The sequence below is a fragment of the Nyctereutes procyonoides genome, unplaced genomic scaffold, assembly GCF_905146905.1.
Source record: "Nyctereutes procyonoides isolate TBG_1078 unplaced genomic scaffold, NYPRO_anot_genome, whole genome shotgun sequence".
In the NCBI taxonomy this organism is placed as follows: Eukaryota; Metazoa; Chordata; class Mammalia; order Carnivora; family Canidae; genus Nyctereutes; species Nyctereutes procyonoides.
Genome location: NW_026575128.1, coordinates 18,349,526 through 18,371,843, shown reverse-complemented (window position 1 = coordinate 18,371,843; position 22,318 = coordinate 18,349,526). Strand labels below are relative to the sequence as shown.

At 36.9% G+C, this 22,318-nt stretch overlaps 1 protein-coding gene across 10 annotated transcripts in view; it reads left to right on the top strand.

Moving 5' to 3' along the window:
• The window catches only part of HNRNPC (heterogeneous nuclear ribonucleoprotein C), a 55,541-nt gene that overhangs the window by 6,834 nt on the left and 26,389 nt on the right, over positions 1–22,318 (top strand). For all 10 annotated transcript variants that reach the window (XM_055341667.1, XM_055341666.1, XM_055341665.1 and 7 more), the window contains one exon: positions 20,933–21,209. In XM_055341667.1, the coding sequence (XP_055197642.1) occupies positions 20,969–21,209 (241 nt within the window). In that variant the 5' untranslated portion in view covers positions 20,933–20,968. The remainder of the gene's footprint in view (positions 1–20,932; positions 21,210–22,318) is intronic.

The following is a 22,318-nucleotide window of genomic DNA, read 5'->3' as shown; positions in this document are numbered from 1 at the left end:
CTCCTCAACCTTAGTATTTTACTGACAACCATAGAATATTGTGATAACTCACTTAGGAGTTGCTGTAGTAGATTTTGAGCTGAGGGAAAGTAAAATGATTTTAAAGGCATGTGCAGTGCTGTGTGATAATAGAGTAAATCATATACTGCTTCCTTATTTGTACTAAAAGAATAAAGTCCAGTTAAAGTGAACACTAAAGACATCCTCAAAGGGAAACAGAATGGGAGAAAGTTAAATGTCTGGGGTTATATGGAAGAGGAGTGGAAATTTTTCTTTAGGTCCAAGTATTGATGCCCTCTGTTAATGAAAGCCATTTTTATTTGTTACTCTGTCATTGTGTGGGTACTGTTCACTATAGGTCCTTTAATTCTACAAATTATTGCGGGTTGTATTCTGGTTTGGGGAGATAAAAAAGGTATGGTAGTTCTTCAGGGACTTAAAACCTTGTGAGGGAGGCAGATGAATGAGATGATGTCACTGTGATAGAGGTAAACATAGAACCTAGAGAAGCATGTAAAAGGTCTTTTAAGGAAATGCTTCTAAGGGAAAAGGAACTGGACCTTAGAATTAAGGCCAGATTATAAAAAAATTTTTCTTAAGATTTTATTTATTCATGACAGGCAGACAGGCAGTGGGAGAAGCAGGCTCCCTGCAGGGAACCTGATGTGAGACTCTATCCCAGGACCCGGGGATCATCCCAGGACCCAGGGATCATTGCCCTGAGTCAATGACAGACGCTCAGCTGCTTAGCCACTCAGCTGCCCCCTAGGTGATAACAATTTTAATGCCATGGTTTTGTATCCAGAAACCATTGGTGAGCTATTGAAAGGTTCTAATGCAGGGAGATCAGATTTTCATTTTGTAAATGTCATTCTGGTCGTGTGGAAATGACTTAGAGAAGAATGAGATTGGAAGTAGAATAAAAATAATAACTGGCCCAGTTTAAAGCAATGGTATTGGGATTAGAGAGGAGCTGGTAAATTTAGGAGGATTTGATGGCTGCTGTGAGGAGCAAGGGATTTGGCATAACTCCCAGGATAGATGTTGGGTAAACAAAGGGAGCAGATTAGGGTTAAGAGTAGGAGAAGGCAATTTAAACATTGGTTTTTGAGGTGCTTGTGGAACATTCATGTAGAGACGTTTATGCATTAGACGTTTGAGTTCTTTCTCTGAAAATCACCGTTAGGCTGGGACATATACAGAGATGAACAAAACATATTGTCCCTTGTCCTCTTGGGTATTATAAATCATTAAGGGGAGAAATAGAGTGACAGAGCACTTTAGAAGGAAGAGAGATGATAAAGGGAACCAAGTTTAGAGTTTGGGGTGGGATGCTGCTGCCAGTGAAGAGACCTTTAATTGATGTTGAAATTAAGATCAAGAAGTGGATTATCCTACCTGAAAGCACAGAGAATGAGGGGGAATCCTTGCTTTAGAGCAAGAACTATTGCTGGAGAAAATCAACAGGAATGCATGGAATAAGATATAAAATTGGGAAGATAAGCAGGTACCAGGCATAGTATCCAGGTCCTTACAGAGTCCTTTTTTAATATTTAGGTTATCTTGGAACAAAAGGAATCTTTTGAAGGACCTTGGAGAATGCTGAGGTCCTGCTTTGGAATTTACTTCTGGCTATTGTCTGGGGAATGTTAGTAATGAGGACAAAGTTCAAGGAGGACAAGGAATTAGAAGACCTATCATAGTAGGGCACTATCTTTGACTCTCTTGAAAAAAAGTAGTAATCTTAGGCCTGGGGATTCTTGCCCATGTTTTTCAAGAGTTTTCTTTGTATTAATGAGCAAATGTAAGTAGTTTAAAGAAGACAGTAGTTTGTTGTTTGGACTCTAGGAATCTCCTGATTACTTATCTAACAACCCCATCGAGTCAGACGTGATATGATCACTCCCCTTTTGAAAGGAAAAATGAAGGGAATTCAAATTCATTTTTGAATTCCAGAATTTTTTCTTTTGGAAGTAATAATTTGGACATCTTACCAGACTGTATGTCAGTGTTAAAGTTCTTGTAACTTTCTTACTCATCATAACCTTTGTGTAATTATCTTTTGTATTTTGGAGATGAGACTATTGAAACAGTAAAGACTGGCCCAAAGTTTGACATACCTAATAAATGGTAACATGGAGATTCAACCCAGATAGTTGAACCTACGGATTTTAACTTGATTACACTAGGTTTCCTTACTTGACGTAATGAAGTATTTCTGAAAAACAAATCCTTAATTGTGTTAGAATTACCCCCATCGTATCCCCCCAAAAAAGAAATTGCTTTGGGCTTCTATTTTTTAAAGAATTTCCAGCTAAGTATCATCATTATATATTTAAATTCTATCACTTTAAATGACATTGATAGAGTCCAACGTAATGAATTAAGTAGATGTAGCTTTGTGGTATAATTTTATAAAATCTTTGGATGTGAACATATTCTAGGGAAGTAAACATTTTAAAAGTGAATGTTAGTTGAAGAAATAATCGTATTTATGGTTTTAAAAACAGTCCCAGAGTGATGTATTGCTAGATCTAGCAGTCTTTCCGATCCTTATCTCACACTTGTTTGGTTGGTATGATTTAACCGATTGAGCCACTTTTCTCTTTGAAACATTTTTTATAAAGCTGCTAGGTTTTTGTTCTGTTTCTGGCTTTTCTTCCATTCTGTTGGAATGCTTCTGTGTTCATTCCTTCTTCTCTTTTTTTCTTCACTCCCTGGGTCCTTTTGTTCACTCATTTTTTTTAATGCCATTGATAAGCTAATGATTCCTACACTTGCATCACCAGTGTGGATTTATTTTGAATATCATGCCAATCCCTCTAGTTACCTAGCTGACTACTTCCTGGGATGTTAACTACATCAACTTAAAAGTCAAAAACTGATCTCTCAAAACCAGTGCTACCTGTTTCAGTTAATAAATGAAACTCCAGTTTTTATGTCATTTAGGTCAGACAATTGGTGAGCCATCCTTGTCTTTTTTTCTTTTTTTCTCGCCTTTGGTTTTGTGGAGTACGCTGTCAGCTCTTTAAAAGAAAAGAATTGACCACACTACCATAGCTTAGTCCAGTTTCAAGCTGAAATGGACTCTTGTGCATTATTGGAATAGATTTAGGTTTCTTTTGCTATTCACCGTGTAGTAGCTAGATTGTTTTTACTTGATTGTGATCTTTTGAAAAATGTATTGCTTGGAGAGGTTCCTGCTTAAAACTCAATTCTATTTTCAACGTTAAGATTAAATATTCATGGTGATCTAACCAAATAGCCTACGTGATGTGTTGGCTCCTCCTCACTAATAGTATATTTATATAGAGTATACTCTGCTCTAGCCACATTATGCCCTTACTGGGTCCTGAACACTAGTCAGTCCCTCTCTCAGAGCCTTTCCTTGGAATTTTTTTTTCCACCTAAGATGAGGTTCTTCACTTCATTTTGATTGCTAATTCAGAAGTCGTTGCCTCACTGATGTTTTCTCTTCCTTAGCCTTTGGAATTTTTTTTTCCACCTAAGATGAGGTTCTTCACTTCTTTTTGATTGCTAACTCAGAAGTCGTTGCCTCACTGATGTTTTCTCTTCCTTAGCCTTTCAAGCTTCTTCCCCACTAGATTCTAGCACTTTTTTTTGCGAACACCAAGATTATAGAACTTTATCATCTTTGTAAAGGTATAGGGAAGTATCTTGAAAGATGTAAAACAGCATTTTAGGGTTGGAAGGAAACTGTGCTTGAAGACTGAGTAGTATAATGAGCAGCACGTTATTCAAATTTTTTAAAGTTTGAAACTCATTATGTAGACATGCTTCCAGTCTTGTGATTGGGTGTAAATGGCTACAGCCTGTGTGGTGTAGGGGTTTAGTAAGGAGTTTGAGAAGTTAAAAAAAATAGCTTTAAAATAACTTTGGCTGTGGTGGAATGAATCAAGTTGACATTTGACGGCATAGGCTGTCGTGTTTCCTGTGACATGGCTGTAGACAAAATTTGAAAGAACTTTTTTTCTTTATAAGTTATTCTCTGGTGAGAATGCATATACGCTTCAAAAAAGTCAGCACATTCAAGTAGAAGAAAAAATTTTACTTCATGTGAACATACTTGTGCAATATTTTACTTAAATAGAATTCTTAAGCCTTTAGGTTCTTCTCATTTTTCCCTTTTATACATAATTGAACAGCATGACAAAATTTTGTAAGTAACCTTACTTTATTTTTAGATTTGTGTATGCATATATTTGATGCTTGTTTTCATTTTATTCTGAAAAATTCCCAAAACATACGAGAGAGGAGTATAATCAATCTCCATGAACTTGTCCAGCTTTAACCGTCCTTGGGTAATCTTGTTTCATCTATACCTGCATCTACCCTCTTTGCTTCATGTTATTTTGAAGTAAATCCTTTATATTTCATCTGTAGATATTTCAGTATGTATTTTTGGAAGATAAGGACTTAAAAAAACTGCAATCATTGTCGCACAAAAAACAGTGAAGATGGGCAGCCTGGGTGGCTCAGTGGTTTAGCAGCGGCTTTGGCCCAGGGCATGACCCCAGGGGTCCCGGGATGAGTCCCACATAGGGCTCCCTGCATGGAGCCTGATAACAGCCCTCTGCCTGTGTCTCTCTACCTTTCTCTCTCTGTATCTAATATAAATAAAATCTTTTAAAGAATAAAAACAGTTAAGGCTTTAAAATACTTCTGTGGGGTGTAAGGATGACTGATTTTTGCTTACATGTTTTTTTGCTTAGTCCTTTCTGGACTTGGAGAAGCTCTTTTGTTAGACATATGTTTTGTTTTGAGAGAATCTTAGCATGTTCTCATTGGTGATAAAACTGAGTTCAGGGTAACAAACGATGAGATTCCTCTACATATACATTTTACTGTTAATACTCAAATATAGGTATAATCCTCCTATGTTCCAGCTGCTTAGGTCTGTGTGTTGTAACTTTAAGTCCGATCTCCTTATAAAAAGTTATTTTCCTATGCTGGTAGAGATCTTTTGTTTACAATTCAGAAATTTAAAAATGTATGACAATTTTTTTTCCTCTGGCTTGATACTTATTGGTGACAAAAGCCTTACTTCAGTTGACTTGATGATAATCTATTATTGAGTATTATTATGTATAACTGCAGAAATACTAATATATTTGACTTGACAGTTGAGTGCTTCCCTAGATCCCACTGGGGTGTATAACACAGTAAAGCACAGCATTATCTTGGTAAATTAAGGAAAATCCCTGATGTTCCCAGCACATGTCTTCATGATAGACTTTATTTTTTTTATATTTTATTTTATTTTATTTTATTTTATTTTATTTTATTTTATTTTTTTCATGATAGACTTTAAAAAGCATGTTTAGTTGGAACTCAATGCAAGATAATAAGGAAATAAATTTTTTTGTTAATTAGTATTGTTGACCCTTGCTATTCAGTATATGATCTGTGCTCCAGCAGCAGCAGCAGCAGCAGGCAGCATCATCATCATCATCATCATCATCTGGAAGCTCCATAAAATACAAAATTTCATGCCTTATTCTAGAACTGATCGGTACATTAGTGAGAAGCACGGGTCTAGACCACTTGCACTCCTTTTTATTGCTTGTTTGTGATTTAGAAATTTGTGGTGGGCTTTCTTGCAAGAGTTTTGGTGTTTAGTGGGAAACTTGATTGTGGTGTGGCCCCATTTTATGTAAATCTGAAATAATAGAATGTAAAAAATAACCATTTTATGTGTAAAATTTGAACTCTAATGACTCTTCCCAAACCACAAAGGATTAAGAAGCCAGTAATTTCAAATAGGCAGACTGGGAAAATGTTGATAGCACTTTAGCTAGTAATCAGGAATAAATGCCATCCTGAAATAGATGTTTTTAGAATTATTGGAAGTTTTAGGCAAGTCATGTATCTGACATAACGTGAACATTCTATTTTCTTAGTGATAGCTAAAGAGAATAATATATATATATTTAATTTTTATTTATGATAGAGAGGAGAGAGAGAGGCAGAGACACAGGCAGAGGGAGAAGCAGGCTCCATGCACCGGGAGCCCGACGTGGGATTCGATCCTGGGTCTCCAGGATCGCGCCCTGGGCCAAAGGCAGGCACTAAACAGCTGCGCCACCCAGGGATCCCCTAAAGAGAATAATATTTTAAAAACATAATTTTGCAGGTCACCGTAGATCCGTGATTATAATACTTGTGAACAATTTTTCTTTTTCATCAACTTTTTAGAGAAAATATTCCAACATACAAATAACAATAATGAATTTCTGTATACCTTTCACCTAGATAGATAAACATGGTTTCATTTTTTTTAATGTTATTTGCTAAACCATTTAAAGGAAATTTCTAATTTAAGACAGACCCCTAAAATTTAAAGCATGAATTTCAAGTATAAAAATATTATTTATGACCAGGGGTTTATACACATTAAACTCTGAATTCTCATTCATATAGGTTTTTAGTTATACTAGAAATATAAGTACTTACTGTATTTTTTGACTTATTTTTATATATTGCATATGCTTTTGATGTTTGAGTTCCTAGTGGAGATTTATTGACCCTACTGAAGTAATTCTGAAATGTTGATCTTCATTCTTTTCCTGTGAAGTGTTTTTTTTTTTTTTTTTTTGAAGTGTTATTTTACATGTTTTTTTATTTTTTTAATTTTACGTGTTCCTAATGCTTGATACTTGTAGATTGGGGAACCTCGTTTTCAAATGGCTTAATGTTCCCAAGGTAAATAGATGTTGGTTGAAGAGGAGTTTTGCTATGTAGAAGAAGCTGCTCCAATTAAGAATATGATAGGATTCTAAAATGTTGGGGGGGAGGGTCCTTTCCTTTTCTTTCTTTTATTTTTTTTAAGTAATCACTACACTGAGTCATGCTCGGTCAACCCAACCAGCCAGGCCCTCCCTCCCATCACCCTTTTTAAATCTGATAGGACACTCTGAAACAGACAAATAATCGTTTAACAATGGCACAGTTGATGATGAAGGTTGAGGCTGTAGAGAGAAGTATCTGTATTTGTTGAGACTGCCAGTGAGAGACCCCAAATTTATGAAACGATGTCCAGTGAAAAATTTGGTCTGGAGGTGCCCGTTTTCTTGATACTAGTTTTGAATTGCTCTTGTGGAAGGGGAGCACTTAACCTTTCCAACCTCAGTTTACAGAGTTATAGAAATCTTTCCTGATTCTAGGCCGAGCTGTGTATCCTAATCCTTAAATTCCAAGGTACCATTAAGCTATCTTTGCAAAATTAAAAAAATATGAAAGCAGTATGGTTGTTAAAGAAAAATGGAGGAAAAATTACTTAAAAACTTAACAATAGTACTATCATCCTGAGATGTCTAACAGCTATTAATTTAGATAAGTTGTACAGTTGACCCTTTAACAGTACGAGTTAGAACTGCATGAGTCCACTTCCGTGAGTTTAAAAAAATATGACTACAGTACCATACGTTTCTTTATTTTAATAACTTTATTGTGAGAGTGTAGTACATAAATAAATATACAGAATACGTGTTAATCAACTGTTGGTAAGACTTCAGTCCGGTTTCTGGGGAGTCAGGTTACATGTGGATTTATTTTTGACTCCACAGTGGGGAATTTGGTGCCTCTGCACCCCTGTGCTGTTCAAGGATCGGCTCTATAGTGTGTATACTTAATATCTTGAACATTTCTCACTGACAGTACATGGTCATTGTTATACCTGATCTTACCCAAAAGGCCGAGAAGCAATACAAGGCCATTTTTAAATAGGTGTTGCTATTTCTATTCAGTTGGAATGATGTACTGAAGTTCATTTAGCCCATACTGTCGTGCACTTTCTAATTTTTCACTTTTCATAAGTCGACATCCTTGTTTTCCTAAAATGAACTGTCAAAAGTCAGATTATTGAGTCAAAGAATATTCATAGGTTTAAGGCTTTTGATAAAAGTCCAATTGACCTGTGAAAATATGGTACCAATTCATAGTCAGAAATAATATATACAAAAATGACTATTTTAGGGGCAGCCCCAGTGGCTCAGCAGTTTAGCGCCGCCTTCAGCCCAGAGTGTAATCCTGGAGACCCAGGATCCAGTCGCACATCAGTCTCCCTGCATGGAGCCTGCTTTTCCCTCTGCCTGTGTCTCTGCCTCTCTCTGTCTCCCTCTCTATCTCTATGTCTCTCATGAATAGATAGAATCTTTAAAAAATAAAAAAAGAAAATGACTATTTTAAAAATGTTTTTGCATGTTTGGTAAGTGAAGTATGATAATTGGTTTAGTTTGTATTTCTGTGATAGTGATGTCGAATTCTTTTAAAAGTCTCTCCATGGACCTTTATTTATTATTATTTGCTAATAACATGTTTGCCTCATTGGCCTATTTTTTTGTTGGTATTTACCAATAATAGTAAGTGATGTAGTAATGGCAGCAGCTGCAGCAGCAACACTTCCTATTTGTCCGGCACCATGTCAGATGTTCTCTGTACTGCAATTATGCCTCATACTTTGCCTACGAGACAAATACTGCCAATGGTATTTTGCAGTTGAAGAATCGGGATTTTGAAAGGATTGGCTTCCCAAAGGGGGTAGTGTATGCTGCTCAGAGTTGAGCTTAAAAATGAAACCAGTCTGTCTGACCCCAGTCTCAGAATTGTTAATCATAAGGTTGTATTATTATTTTCATGCATTTTTGTATATGGTCCTGAGAACTTGAACAGTGAACAAAGGTATATTGCAGGCCTATTTCTGTTTTTTGTTTTTTTTGTATTTTAGTGTGGAGATGTGTTGAATTTTTATGCCTATTTAGGAAGTTGTCTTTTTTTTAGGGGACTTTTGATCATGGTAGTTACGGTTTGAATTTATGGAGATATTTTTCTATATTCCTTTTTTAGTTTAAATTATCTATTTATTTATTTTTTTATGGGATGCCTGGATGGCTAAGTGGGTTTGGCGCCTGCCTTCAGCCCAGGGTGTGATCCTGGAGTCCTGGGATCAAGTCCCACATAGGGCTCCCTGCATGGAGCCTGCTTCTCCCTCTGCCTGTGTCTTTGCCCCCCCCCCCCCGTGTCTCTTGTGAGTAAATAAATAAAATTTTAAAATTAAAAAAAAATTTTAAATAGGCTTTACCTAAACTTTTGTTGCAATTTTTTTTTTTTTTTTTTAAGTTACTGACCCAGGTCCTGCTCAGAAACTAAACGAGGTTAGGGCTTTTCAGTATACAGAAAATAAGCAAAAGGACTTTACATTTGGAGTTGACTTTGCTGGTTGTCTTTTAAAACTAGTATATAACATGACAAAGTTTCACTGTTGAAAGTTTTGTTTCTTTAAACATCATATTCATGAGAGACACACAGGGAGGCAGAGACATAGGCAGAGGGATGTGGGGCTCGACCTAAGCCAGTGGCAGATGCTCAACCACTGAGCCTCCCAGGCGCCCAACTATTTATCTTCTTACATTGATAAGGGCAAGATTTCCACGGGGTATGATGAAGAAATTCATGAAGGATATATAGAATTGGAAGAGATTGTTAATACTTTATTAACAAAATCAGAATTTGAAACTTTTCTAAAGGCTGAAACTAGGGACAGTGAACTAGATATAAAAGGATGAGGTGGTATTTGAAATGTAAAGCTCTGCTAGACGTAAAGAACAAAGTAGTTGTCCCAATACAGGAAGTTAGCATTGTAATAATAAATGAATGAGAATTAGGGGTTTGTTTTGTGGATTCTGCCTGTGTTGACAATGGAAAACTTACCAGAAACAATACCATCTGGATAGCATTGGGAATGTGTTCACTGTTACTGTGTTCAAAGAGACGTTGGCAGATTAAATTGTATTTTTTACAAGGCACCATTGTATTTATTTGTTCATTCATTCATTCATTCATTCATTCACAAGAGACATAGAGGGAGAAGCAGGCTCAACACAGGGACCCTGATGTGGGACTCGGTCCTGGAAATCCTGGATAACGCCCTGGGCCAAAGGCAGGCACTGAACCGCTGAGCCATCCAGGGATCCCCCATTTTATTTTTTTAAGATTTTATTGATTGATTCATGAAAGACACAGGCAGAGACATAGGCAGAAGGAAAAGCAGGCTCCTCCCCATGGGAAGCTTGATGTCGAACTCAATCCCAGGACTCTGGGATCATGACCTGAGCCAAAGGCTGATACTCAACTACTGAGCCATCCAGGTGCCCCCCATTTTTTATTTTCATTGAAGATGGTAAGGATAAGGAACAGTTTGAATAAGATTATTATGTTAAAAATTAATTTTAATGCTAATGAGTAGACATTAAAGGAAGAAATTAAAGTTTTAGAATTGAGTATCATGTGATTTCCTTGACTTTGATGGCAACTCTCAAGAAGTTACATTATAGTGAGCAAGGTGTCCTAAGAGTATTTTAACGTCTTCTGAAGAAAGAATTGTCTATGATTTAGTTTTTTCCATCTTGGAATTCTGGGAATACATTCTTTTTTTTTTTTTTCTGGGAATATATTCTTAAAGATCTTTATTTTAAAGTTTTTTGTCCTAGTACATTACCCATTTATGCTTTGACAGGAACAGTCTTCTATTATAAGGAAAACTTGAAATAGGACGTAAAAGAAAATACTTGGAGCATCAACACTCAAAGATAACCAGTATTTGTATATTTTTTAATTGCTATTAAATATTTGGGTTCATCTCTGTCTCCTAGATGTAGGTGTACCTATACATTTTATATATTTGTAATACGATTTTAGCAATATGTGATCATTACCATATGTAGTTTTAGAGCCTCTATATTCTAAACATTTTTCACTTAGTCTTATACAACGTGTGTTGAAGTGGTTCTGTAATGTTTCTTTCTTACGGGGATTTATAGGATTTATAGATGGTCAAAGTTTTCTTTTTGAGTTCCAAACATAGGATGACCTGAAATTTAGTTAATGTTTGCCAGTTGTTTTTTGTTTTGTTTTGTTTTTTTTTGAGGGGGTGCCAGTTGTTTTGATGCAAGTATATAGGCCTGCCCGTTGCTTGGCACTGTTTAAAATTTTCAAAGGAACCTACAAAAACATGTACTGATTTTACTTAGTTACAGCCATGGGAATGCCACGTCTCTTTCACCCCATTCTTATATTAGGAAATCTGACAAATGTAATTTTACGATTTTTTGGAACTTGCTAAAGCACGTGACCTGGTAAATCATCAATTTTCCATTTACTATAATAGATAGAAAAAACATTTGGAATAGAAAAAACAACTTTGGAACAGGTAACAGTACATATGTGAAATATACCATCTCTGTTCCAGCTTTCTTCTTCTGGTAGCTACTGTGTGGATTGTTAGGTTTGCTCTTATATGTAATTTTTTCTTTTGTTTTTCCCTTTCAGAATGATCTTTAAATGCTTTATTTGACAGAGCACAAGCAGGGAGAATAGAGAATAGGAGAGGGAGAAGCAGCAGAAGGCTCCTCACTGAGCAGGGAGCCCAATGCAGGGCTTGATCCCAAGACCTTGGGATCCCAATCTTAGCAGAGGGCAGAATCTAGTATCTGATCAAGATTCACACATTGCTTTCTTTTTTTCCCTTTTTTTTGGGATACAAAATATGAACCTTTAGAGATGTCTCTGGAGAGATGGAGAGAGGAAAAAATAGGATTTAAATAAGCATTATGTACAGTGCCCCCTCCAGCTCCAAGGTGTCTGAGGCAGAGACTGGGCACCACCAGGTACATACAAAAATATCCAGGTTCTGTCTCCAGGCCCTGATGGAGAAAGGGGCAGGTCAGGCCTCCCGGGCATAGCAGAGGGCAGAATCTAGTATCCAATCAAGTTTCACACATTGCTCTCTTAATCTAGAGAAAGCTCCTACTTTGTATTTTTGAGGAGTCCCAGTTTTTATTTTTACTTTTTAAAGATTTTATTTGGGCAGCCCTGGTGGCTCAGCGGTTTAGTGCTGCCTTCAGCCCAGGGCATGATGCTGGAGACCCGGAATCAAGTCCCACGTCGGGCTCCCTGCATGGGGCCTGCTTCTCTCCCTGCCTGTGTCTCTGCCTCTGTGTCTCTCGTGAAGAAATAAATAAAAAAACAAAACAAAAAAAAGATTTTATTTATTTCTTCACGAGAGACACAGGCAGAGTGAGAAAGCAGGCTCCTGCAGGGAGCCTGATGTTGGGACTCTTATCTCAGGACCCCAGGATCACGCCCCGGGCTGAAGGTGGTGCTAAACCGGTAAACCACCGGGCAGGGCTTTCCTATATTGTATAATGTCTGGAAACTTGAAATAGTTCGTTTCCCTATGTATAAGTTCAAATATGTTACCAAGAATTTTGCATAGGGTATTTGTTTCTTATTTTGTCACATCAGGAGGCATGTAATGTCAAATCAGTTTAAGTGGTGACACGTTTCCACTGCGTTTTTTTGCCCTTACAATCAGTATTTTCGGGAATATTCTGAGATCATGCAAATCCTGTTTCTGCCCACCAAGCTTTTCTCCAGGGATTTTAGGATACATCGACAGTTATCTGAATCAAGTTTTATATTGGTGTAATCTTCAATCTAAATTTTAAAAAGTATCTTAGAATTTTAATTTCAGTATATTTTTCTTTATTTTTTTCCATGTTTATGATTTACGTTTCTTTTTTTTTCTTCATACTTTTTGGGACTTGCATGTTTTGTGTTTAGGTTTTGACCATTGCATATGTAATTTTTACTGATCCATTTATAATCTGTTTTGGGTGTACTGAGTTAATGTTTTTTTGAAGGTTTTTTGGTGGGTTTCTTATTGCTGTGTGCAGCCATTTATTGAATTATCTACTTCCCTCTAATTTATATCTATTATCTTCGTTTTAATTCTTAGACCTAGCAGTTGAATCGCTTATCAAAAAATGGCCAGCTTTAGACCTCCTGGGTGGCTCAGGAGGCTAAGTGTCTGACTCTTGATCTTTCTTAGAAAAATAAATGAATGAGTAAAAATGGCCATCTTAGATTTTTGTGTCCTGAAAGTGTCCTCAAAATATCACCATATGCTATTTTCTCGTGCTAGTAGTCTTTATCTTGATCATACCTGTGTTTTGATGAATAAAAAAGTTTTGGGGATGGAGCAAATTAAAATATACTATTCTTTTTGCAGACAAATTACAGTTCATTGTTGGCAAGAGGCAAATAATTGATGAATGCAATAAAGATACATAGAGAACAAAGAGGGAGGGCCAGATAGTTATGTGGGAGTGCCTAAATGGGCAAAATAGAACTTAAGTTTGTTAAAGGAAAACAATTTAGTGCAGATGATGATCTCTACCTAGGCAAGGAAATTTATAGTATTGAAAAGGTATTGAGAAACTTTGACCAGTTGTGAAAGCCAGTGTGACCTAGAAAATCTTTGGACTCAAAAGATTTAGTCATCTTTTTAAAAAATTGCCAACTCGTTGCTGCCATCTAGTGCTTTGCTTTTTATTTTCTTCAAAGAAAGATGGGAAAGTCCTATGGTAGTTCTATCTGATGTGAATTGAATTATAGGCTAGGCTAGTTGGAGGTGGGGTTAGTAAAACAAATTGTATGGCAAGGTTCTGAATTTTCTTGTCTGAGGCAAGTTATTTCCCTTGTTCTCTAGATAGTATGTTTTGACATCTCAAGCCATATAGATACTTTGATTTCTTTTTTTCCTGGACTAATAAATCATGTGATGTAAGTATAAAGGTGATTAGCTTAGTGAACAGGGTAAATAGGTAGAGGATTGGATCAAATCTCAGTAGAAACATATTTTGTGGCTCATTTCCTCCGACAGGTTTTTTGTTTGTTTGTAGTTAATATACCTAAATATGATATTGAACACTGAATGAGTTAGACTGTTTTGTCAAGTTGTCTTTCCAGTCCCTTTTGAATAAAGGTGGAGTTCTGCCCCAGACATAAAGGCAAGGAAACTAAAGAATTGATTCCAGTTATAAATTGTTTTTGGGCCATTTGAATTCTGTACCTCTCATAATCCGGTGCCTTTCCCACCTTGCTGTACCACTTCCCAGCAGAATTTACTTAAGATTTAATGCTAAGTTAAGAGAAATGAAGTAGTTGGTACGAACATATCCCAAACATTTAGGAAGACTGACAATCCAAGATAGGTTTGTTTCAAGAAGGCAAAGAATCAGGGTAGCATGAGTTTGAGAGTGAATAGTTGAAAATAAGATTTTGACATTTTGCTTGCATTCCAACCAGATGTAGATTTTTTCGATTGATTGGTTTTAAGATAGAATGCCAGGAGTGGAAATAGAAACATTTCTATAGGGATGCCTGGGTAGCTCAGCGGCTTAGTGCCTGCCATCGACCCAGGATGGAGTCCCACATCAGGCTCTCCCGCACGGAGCCTGCTTCTCCCTCTGTCTGTCTCTGCCTCTCTGTGTGTCTCTCATGAATAAATAAATAAATCTTAAAAAGAGAAACATTTCTATATACACAAATCTTAAGCATTGACACTGTCCGTAAAAATCTCTTGATTTTTTTTTTAATTTTTTTTTATTTATTTATGATAGTCACAGAGAGAGAGAGAGAGAGAGAGGCAGAGACACAGGCAGAGAGAGAAGCAGGCTCCATGCACCGGGAGCCCGACGTGGGATTCGATCCCGGGTATCCAGGATCGTGCCCTGGGCCAAAGGCAGGCGCCAAACCGCTACGCCACCCAGGGATCCCAAAAATCTCTTGATTTTATTGCTTCAACATAAAGCCTGTGATTAGACACAGATCCTTTAGTGTAATAACACAATAAAGATAACGGAGTATCCCCAGTTTTTATTTACTTAGCAGATAAGACCCAACTTAGTGATCCTTTGATGAGAAAAATAGAGAGATGATAGGCTCCTGGGTGGATCAGTCAAGAGTTCAAGCCCCATGCATAGAAAATGTGTGTCTATATGAATATAAGTAATATAGTACACAAACATGTAGTGTCCACACACATCCGTGAACTAGAGTTTTGAGTGCTACCAACCAAATAACCTTTAGGAAGATGCTCGTTTCCTACTGTTGTATTTTACTGTGTTCAAATTCTGCTTTTCTGGAAAGCAGATCCGCTTAATCGTCAGCAGTGAACTAAACGGGATGCAGAGTATCCATGGAACATAGTCATTTAAGAAGTCTACCCTCTGTTTTTTTAATAAGATTTTTAATGTTTGGTTTTGGTTTTTTGGAGAGTCCAAAAACAAGTGGGGGAAGGGCAGCGGAGGAAAAAGAGAGAAAGAAGCAGGCCCAATATATAGCGTGGAGCCCGACCTGGGGCTGGATCCCAGGACTGTGATATCATAACCTGAGCTGAAATCCAGAGTCAAATGCTTAACCAGCTGAGCCATCCAGGTGCCCTAGAAATCTACCCTCTTGATTTTACTTTTTTTTTTTTTGATGTTTATTTATGAGGCAGAGGGAGAAGTAGGCTCTATGCAGGAAGCCTGATGTAGGACTTGATCCTGGGACTCCAGGATAATTTCCTGAGCCAGAGGCAGACACTCAACCGCTGAGCCACCTAAGGGTCCCGGTTTTACTCTTTGAAACCAATTTTTTATTCTATCTACTTCTCTTTACTTGCATGTTTATGTGGAATGATTTTGACTTAAATTTTATTTATTTTTATAGAGTGTCTGGCTCAGTTGAAAGAATAGGTAACTCTTGATATCTGGGTCTCTTGAGTTTGGACCTAACATTGGGTTTAGAGATTATTTACATATATAAATATATAAACTTTTTTTTTAAAAAAATTACTTTTCTAATAAGACCTAAAACACTATATGTTAACTAGAATTAACAAACTTTAAAAAATATTTTCTAAGGAAAAAAGATGTGAGTAATCTGTGAGGAATTATCTAGTATTTAGAATGTGCCAGATACTTCTGGTCATCAAAAAATGGAAAAAGTTGTGGGATTAATAAACTACAGTTTGAGGAACTGGACAATGAGGGACATCAGGATTAACCAAAAGCAGAGTACCCACAGAATATTTTATTTTTTTCCCACAGAATATTTTAAACTTTCTGCTCTATTTTTCCTAAGTGTCTAAATTTTATGTGGACAGTTTATTTTTATTTTTTTATACTTTTATTATTCATATGAGAGACAAAGAGAGGCAGAGGCAGAGGGAGAAGCAGGCTCCATGCACCGGGAGCCCAATGTGGGATTTGATCCTGCAGTCCTGGGATCAGGTCCCACTTCGGGCTCCTGCTTCTCCCTCTGCCTGTGTCTCTCTGCCACACTCTGTGTCTCTCATGAATAAGTAAATCTTAAAAAAAAAATCTGCTTCTACTAGACTTTGATTTATTTTTAAAAACTTAATTACATATAACTAGACTTTGATTTATTTTTAAAAACTTAATTACATATAAGGAAGCAAAAACCCTGTAACTACTAAAGTCAATAAAAACAACTTTGCCAGCAAGGTCCAAACTTTGGAATGATTTTGTGATAGTTTGGAAATAAATATGAATAACACATTCAAAGAAAGTAAATGCAATGCTAAGATTTTATACCCAGCAAAACTGACATCTATAGAGGGCACAGGCAAACTTACTAACATGCAAGGGAAATAATTCTCCTAAGTTCTAAGTAATAGAGATAAACTGGAGATACTGTATTACTTAAGACATAGTAGAATTTAAGCATAAATAACCAGAAAAAGACAATGTCATATATATGTATATAGTCTTCTAAGGATTTACATGTGTATTGGATCAAGCCTTTGATCCCAGCTTCCAATTTTAAGAAAAATAAGAATATGTGGAATTGTCATAAGAGTATGAAATTGTGGAAAATCCAGACTGGGAAACTTACGGTCAAATATCCTGTCTGTATTCTTCAAAGAAGAAATTTTAAGTTAAAGATAAAAGGGAACTTCTCTTCAAAGAGCCATAAAAGATCAAATTTGCTTTAATGGTAAGACTATTGTTTAGGGATATATGATGAGATGATAGAATTGTTTTTAAAAAAGTGATTACTGGGCAGCCCAGGTGGCTCAGCAGTTTAGCGCCGCCTTCAGCCCAGGGTGTGATCCTGGAGACCCAGAATCGAGTCCCATATCAGGTTTCCTGAATGGAGCCTGCTTCTTCCTCTGCCTGTGTCTCTGCCTCTCTCTCTGTTTCTTTCATGAATAAATAAAATCTTTAAAAAAATAAAAAGTGATTACTATAGGGGCACCTGGGTAGCTCAGTCTGTTAAGCGTCTTCCTTTGGCTCAGGTCATAATCTCAGGTCCTGCTCAGCAGAGATGGAGTGTGTTGCTGCTCTGGTCCCCTACTCATGAGCTCTCTCACACACTCAAAAGTATTTTTTTCAAAGAGGACCCCTGGATGGCGCAGCCTCAAGCTGCCTTTGGCTCAGGGTGTAATCCCTAAGTCCTGGGATGGATTCCCACAGCGAGATCCCTGCATAGAGCCTTCTCCCTCTTTCTCTCTATGCCTCTCTCTCTGTTTCTCATGAATAAATACATAAAATCTTTAAAAAATATATTTCTTCCAACAAAATGATTAAAGTTAGAATAATAACTACTTTCGGGGGTTGGAAAGGGATAAGACGTTAATGGTGCATTATGAGTGAGTTTTGAGATTTTTATAGAGACTTTTGAGGTTGTCTGGCACATTGACATTTTTATAACAGTACCTTGTACTCACCCCAAACTTGGAGCAGGGAAAACCCTACCTGTTTCAACTGCTTTTATTAAAATAGTTCCATTGGTTTTCCACTAAATGGATATTTGGGGATTCTTCAATTTTTAAGTCTTTTGTTTCTCCCACAGTGATGACCATGCATACAAGGGCTTGTTGGCTTCCCCTTAACAGCTTGCATTAAGTTTTGATGCAACCTTGTATACCTAAGCTTATTTGTGGTCTATCTAGTTGCTTTTATATGGGGATTCAGAAATGTTAAAAAACTGCTCTGCTGTTGTTTTTCTTCTTGGAAACCCAGGGGTTTTGTTTTTGTTTTTTTTCCCCAGTAGTTCTTTGTATGTAAGATATTGACCATTTCTTCCCTTCTTACCACTTTCATGGGTGAGTTACCTTAATAAAAGAGTTTGGGTCAAATGTGACCTGAGCTCATTTGGTTATTTGTATAATTTTAGAAATATGCTTTCTCTAAAATACAATTTTAAAAGAACATTATCGTCTGAGTAACCTTAACTGTTTTGTTTTTTTCCTCTGAAGCAGCCTTGGTACCTAATACTTCTTAGATACTCAAAAAAGGTTCAGTGAAAACATGTATTAATTTGTAATAACTTTTATTCTTTTTTTTTAAAGGTTTGTATTTATTTATTCATAGAGACACAGAGAGAGAGGCGCAGACACACACAGGCAGAGGGAGAAGCAAGCTCAATGCAGAGAGCCCAATGTGGGACTCGATCCTGGGTCTCCAGGATCACGCCCTGGGCTTCAGGCGGCGCTAAACCGCTGCGCCACTGGGGCTGCCAAACTTTTATTCTTTAAGAAGTGTTCTTTGGGGCAGGATTAACGGGCCTTTGTGGTTCACTTGTCTTTACTGTTGTTTCTGTTTTAACTCCTTAGAGTAAGTATGGGCATTGAAATCTATTACAATGGCATTAGCCAGCGTCCTTGAGCTTGAAGTCACTTTTCCATTAACAGTTCATAATTTTTTTAATCTTTTAAAAGATTTTATTTATTCATGAGAGACCCACAGAGAGAGGCAAAGACACAGGCAGAGGGAGAAGCTGGCTCCATGCAGGGAGCCAGAGGTGGGACTTAATCCCCGGTTTCCAGGATCAGGCCCTGGGCTGAAGGCAGGTGCCAAACTGCTGAGCCAGCTACCTGGGCTGCCCAACAGTTCAGGGTTCTTTTTTTTTTTTTTAATAAGATTTTATTTATTTATTCATGAGACACACAGAGAGACAGAGGCAGGCTCCATTCAGGGAGCCTGACTTGGGTGGGACTCAGTCCTGGGACACCAGGATCGGGCCCTGGGCCAAAGGCAGGTGTTAAACCGCTGAGCCACCCAGGGATCCCCCAGTTCATGATTCTTGTAGCAAATTTAGAAACCATGTATAATTGGGGAAAATAGATAAAATTATATCGTTAAATTCAAAGGTGGCAACCATTGTTAGCACCTTTTTATTTGTGTATATGGATGTTTCTTTACTAGTCTTTTTCAAATGGAGATCCTTGAGAGGATGAATTCTTAATGAGTTCTCTATTTCTAGATTGGTACTAGCTGTGCACCCTCTTTGAAAATTGAGAAAATAGTCATTTAAGTCCATTTCTGTTCTGTGATTCCAAGGAATATATTTTAAGGGAACATAAAGGTTTATTTGGTGTTTTTCCGTCTTGTTCAGCATGCCAGTGGCATGTAGGACCATCCTTTTTCCCCTCACAGGTAATTGCTAATTAAGCCCCAGAAGATTTTTCCTGTATTTACTACAATATGTAGAATATGTGTGTGTTTGTGCAAACATGCAGAAAGCTGGCTTGAATTCTCCCCACTTAAAATAATGGCAAAATTTGAAAACCCACAGTAACATTTCAAACCATTTAGACCTTTCAGTAGGAGTTGTTTTCAGTGTTTTAAGGCTTTCTGGAAGTCCTACTTTAAATTGAAAGAGTGTTCATGACTTGGTGCTATTGTTTGGTAAAATTTATTACTTAGTTAAAATTAAGAAACTACTGTTTGTAAAACTTTGATTTAGGAATCAAAATCAAGTAAAGGCAGCTTCTTGAATTATATTTATTTGTTTGTTTCTTGGATTTTAAACACTAGGAGGAATAAGCGGTTGTTACGGCTTTAAAATCAGTATTTGTGAAATAAGTAGATATTTAAAGGATCAGAATATTAGTGGTCTGAATAAGCAATGTTATGCTGATTTGTTATATATGTATATGGAAGATGTTTTTATATAATCTATGAGAACTAGTTTGTTATTCTCTTGGATTGGAAAGATAACATACTAGACACTTATCTGGAGTTTCAAAAGGACGAATGGAAATCTTAAGAATGGTACTCAAAATCTAATACGGATGGATCCATCTTAAATCCTGTTTGAGTTTGGTAGTTGGAGGGGGAAAGGGCAGCAGTTACAGAAACTAAAAGAATGTCAAAACATTTTCATTTGAGAAAGACTTAAAGATGATAGCATCATCAATCTCCAAATAATTACGGTATGATTGGACTTTCATATACATAAAGATAATTTTTCTTTGAAACAGCCTGAGGAAAGTTGTATTGTCTTCTTAGTTCTCCTCCTCCTTTGATTCATGCAGTGTTCTACTTGTAGTTTTATCATCATCACCATCTAGTATTAAAATATTCCAGCTATATTTTGTAGGTTATCACATAAAAAGTAGGTCAAGAGTCATTGCATTTTATAAAATGGTTGTATTGTTACTTAAGAGATCTCTGGCATATTATAAATCAACGAAAGTACCTGGAAATAAAGATTTCCAGACTAGATGCATTGCCTTAGTTTAATAAGGTTAATTATGCTTGAAGGGCAGAGTGTTGTCCACATTTGGCTAGCTAAAGAATGGCTTGTGGGCAGAATAATAACAATGGGCAAAAAGAGGGTGGAAGTCTTGATAGGTGGTGGGGAATGGTTAGGTTAGTATGACAGGGAGAGGTAAAATATGATGAGAAGTTGGTAGTAGAGAGCTTACGGGGTTTTAGTTTGCTTGAGGACTTTAGAACAGAGAGAGCTCACTTGACATGGATATTGTCCTTAATTGGGTTGCTAGTAGTCTAGAGGTCCACCCCCACCATCTTGGAAATAATAGTCTAGCACTGCAGGAGTGGACTAGGGAAGAGGCAGCCTAAATTTTTGTAAGGATACATCTATTCAGGAGCTCTCTTCTCTAAAATAGTAATATACTTGGTGCTGTGAGATCCCTTTAAGTAGAGTGGTATTCTGGTTAGTCAAAGAGGTTCAAAGTAAACAAAGTTTTATCGAGGAGTATTTTGGTTTTACCTTTTTTTCTCCCCACCTGAATGCATTTTTTTTTCCCTTCCAGTTTTCGGCTTTGTGAGGAACCTTACCATCAAAGACAATGGCCAGCAATGTTACCAACAAGACAGATCCTCGCTCCATGAACTCCCGTGTATTCATTGGGAATCTCAATACTCTTGTGGTCAAGAAATCTGATGTGGAGGCAATCTTCTCAAAATACGGCAAAATTGTGGGTTGCTCTGTTCATAAAGGCTTTGCCTTCGTTCAGTATGTTAATGAGAGAAATGCCCGGGCTGCTGTGGCAGGAGAGGATGGCAGAATGATTGCCGGCCAGGTTTTAGGTAAGACCTGAGTTGAATTTATTTGTTGATTGATTAATTTAGATAACGAGTTTTTCTATTCATGCTTGTTTTTTTACTCCCTCTCCATTAAGCTAAATCTAAAATATATTAGGTTTATAGATACAATGTGCTAAATAAGGATTTTATTCCATTTTGTGTAGCAAAGACAGGATAACCTTCACTTGGTGGTCTTGAGTAAAATTAGGAGGGTGGGAATAACATAAAAAAAGGTACAGTTGTTGCCGAAATAGCTGTGTCCTTCCACTCACAGATTGGGCAAAGACCATATATAGTTTAGTCACTCAGGGGCTATGGAGTCAGGTTGCTTGGCACAATTATGTGTGTTGAGCAGTCTACATAACTTGGCTGTGAGCCTTCTCACCTGTTAAAATGGAGGTATAGTACCTCAGTCTCTTTCCTGTTCTAAGCACTGGTAATAGTTTGTGGAGAAATGAGATCTGAGCTCTGCTCAATATATTTTAAAATTGAGAAGATCTCATTTAGAGCACATAAATACGTTCCTGATGATTGTAAAATTTCACCTCCATGAATAGTTTTCTAACTACTTACCAGTTGCTTAGATTTATTGTCAGAATCATAGTTAATTTGATATAGTTTATATTTTCTTGGGTATGAATATTAGGGATCGTGAAGGGTTTGTAAGACACAAGTCTTTTTGCTTATTATAAATAAAAGGGAATAAGCACACAGACATCTTCAGTGCCACAGAATGGTTAGTTTCATTGTTGGTAATACATTGTTCAGCAATTTAGCCAAATTACTTAAGATTTATAAACTTTTTTTTTTTTAAGATTTATTTATTTATTCATGAGAGAGAGAGAGAGAACACAGGAGGAGGGAGAAGCAGGCTACATGCCAGGAGCCCGATGCGGGACTTGATCCTGGGACTTCAGGATCGCGCCCTGGGCCAAAGGCAGGCGCCAAGCCACTGAGCCACCCAGGGATCCCAAGATTTATAAACTTAATAACAGTTCATAATTGACACTTTAGTTTTCTAAAAAGTGGCTTATTTAAATTTTCATTTTATTTTCAAGAGTTTGTATTAAATTTTTTTAAATATATGAGTTCAGCAAGCTTAATTACAACTT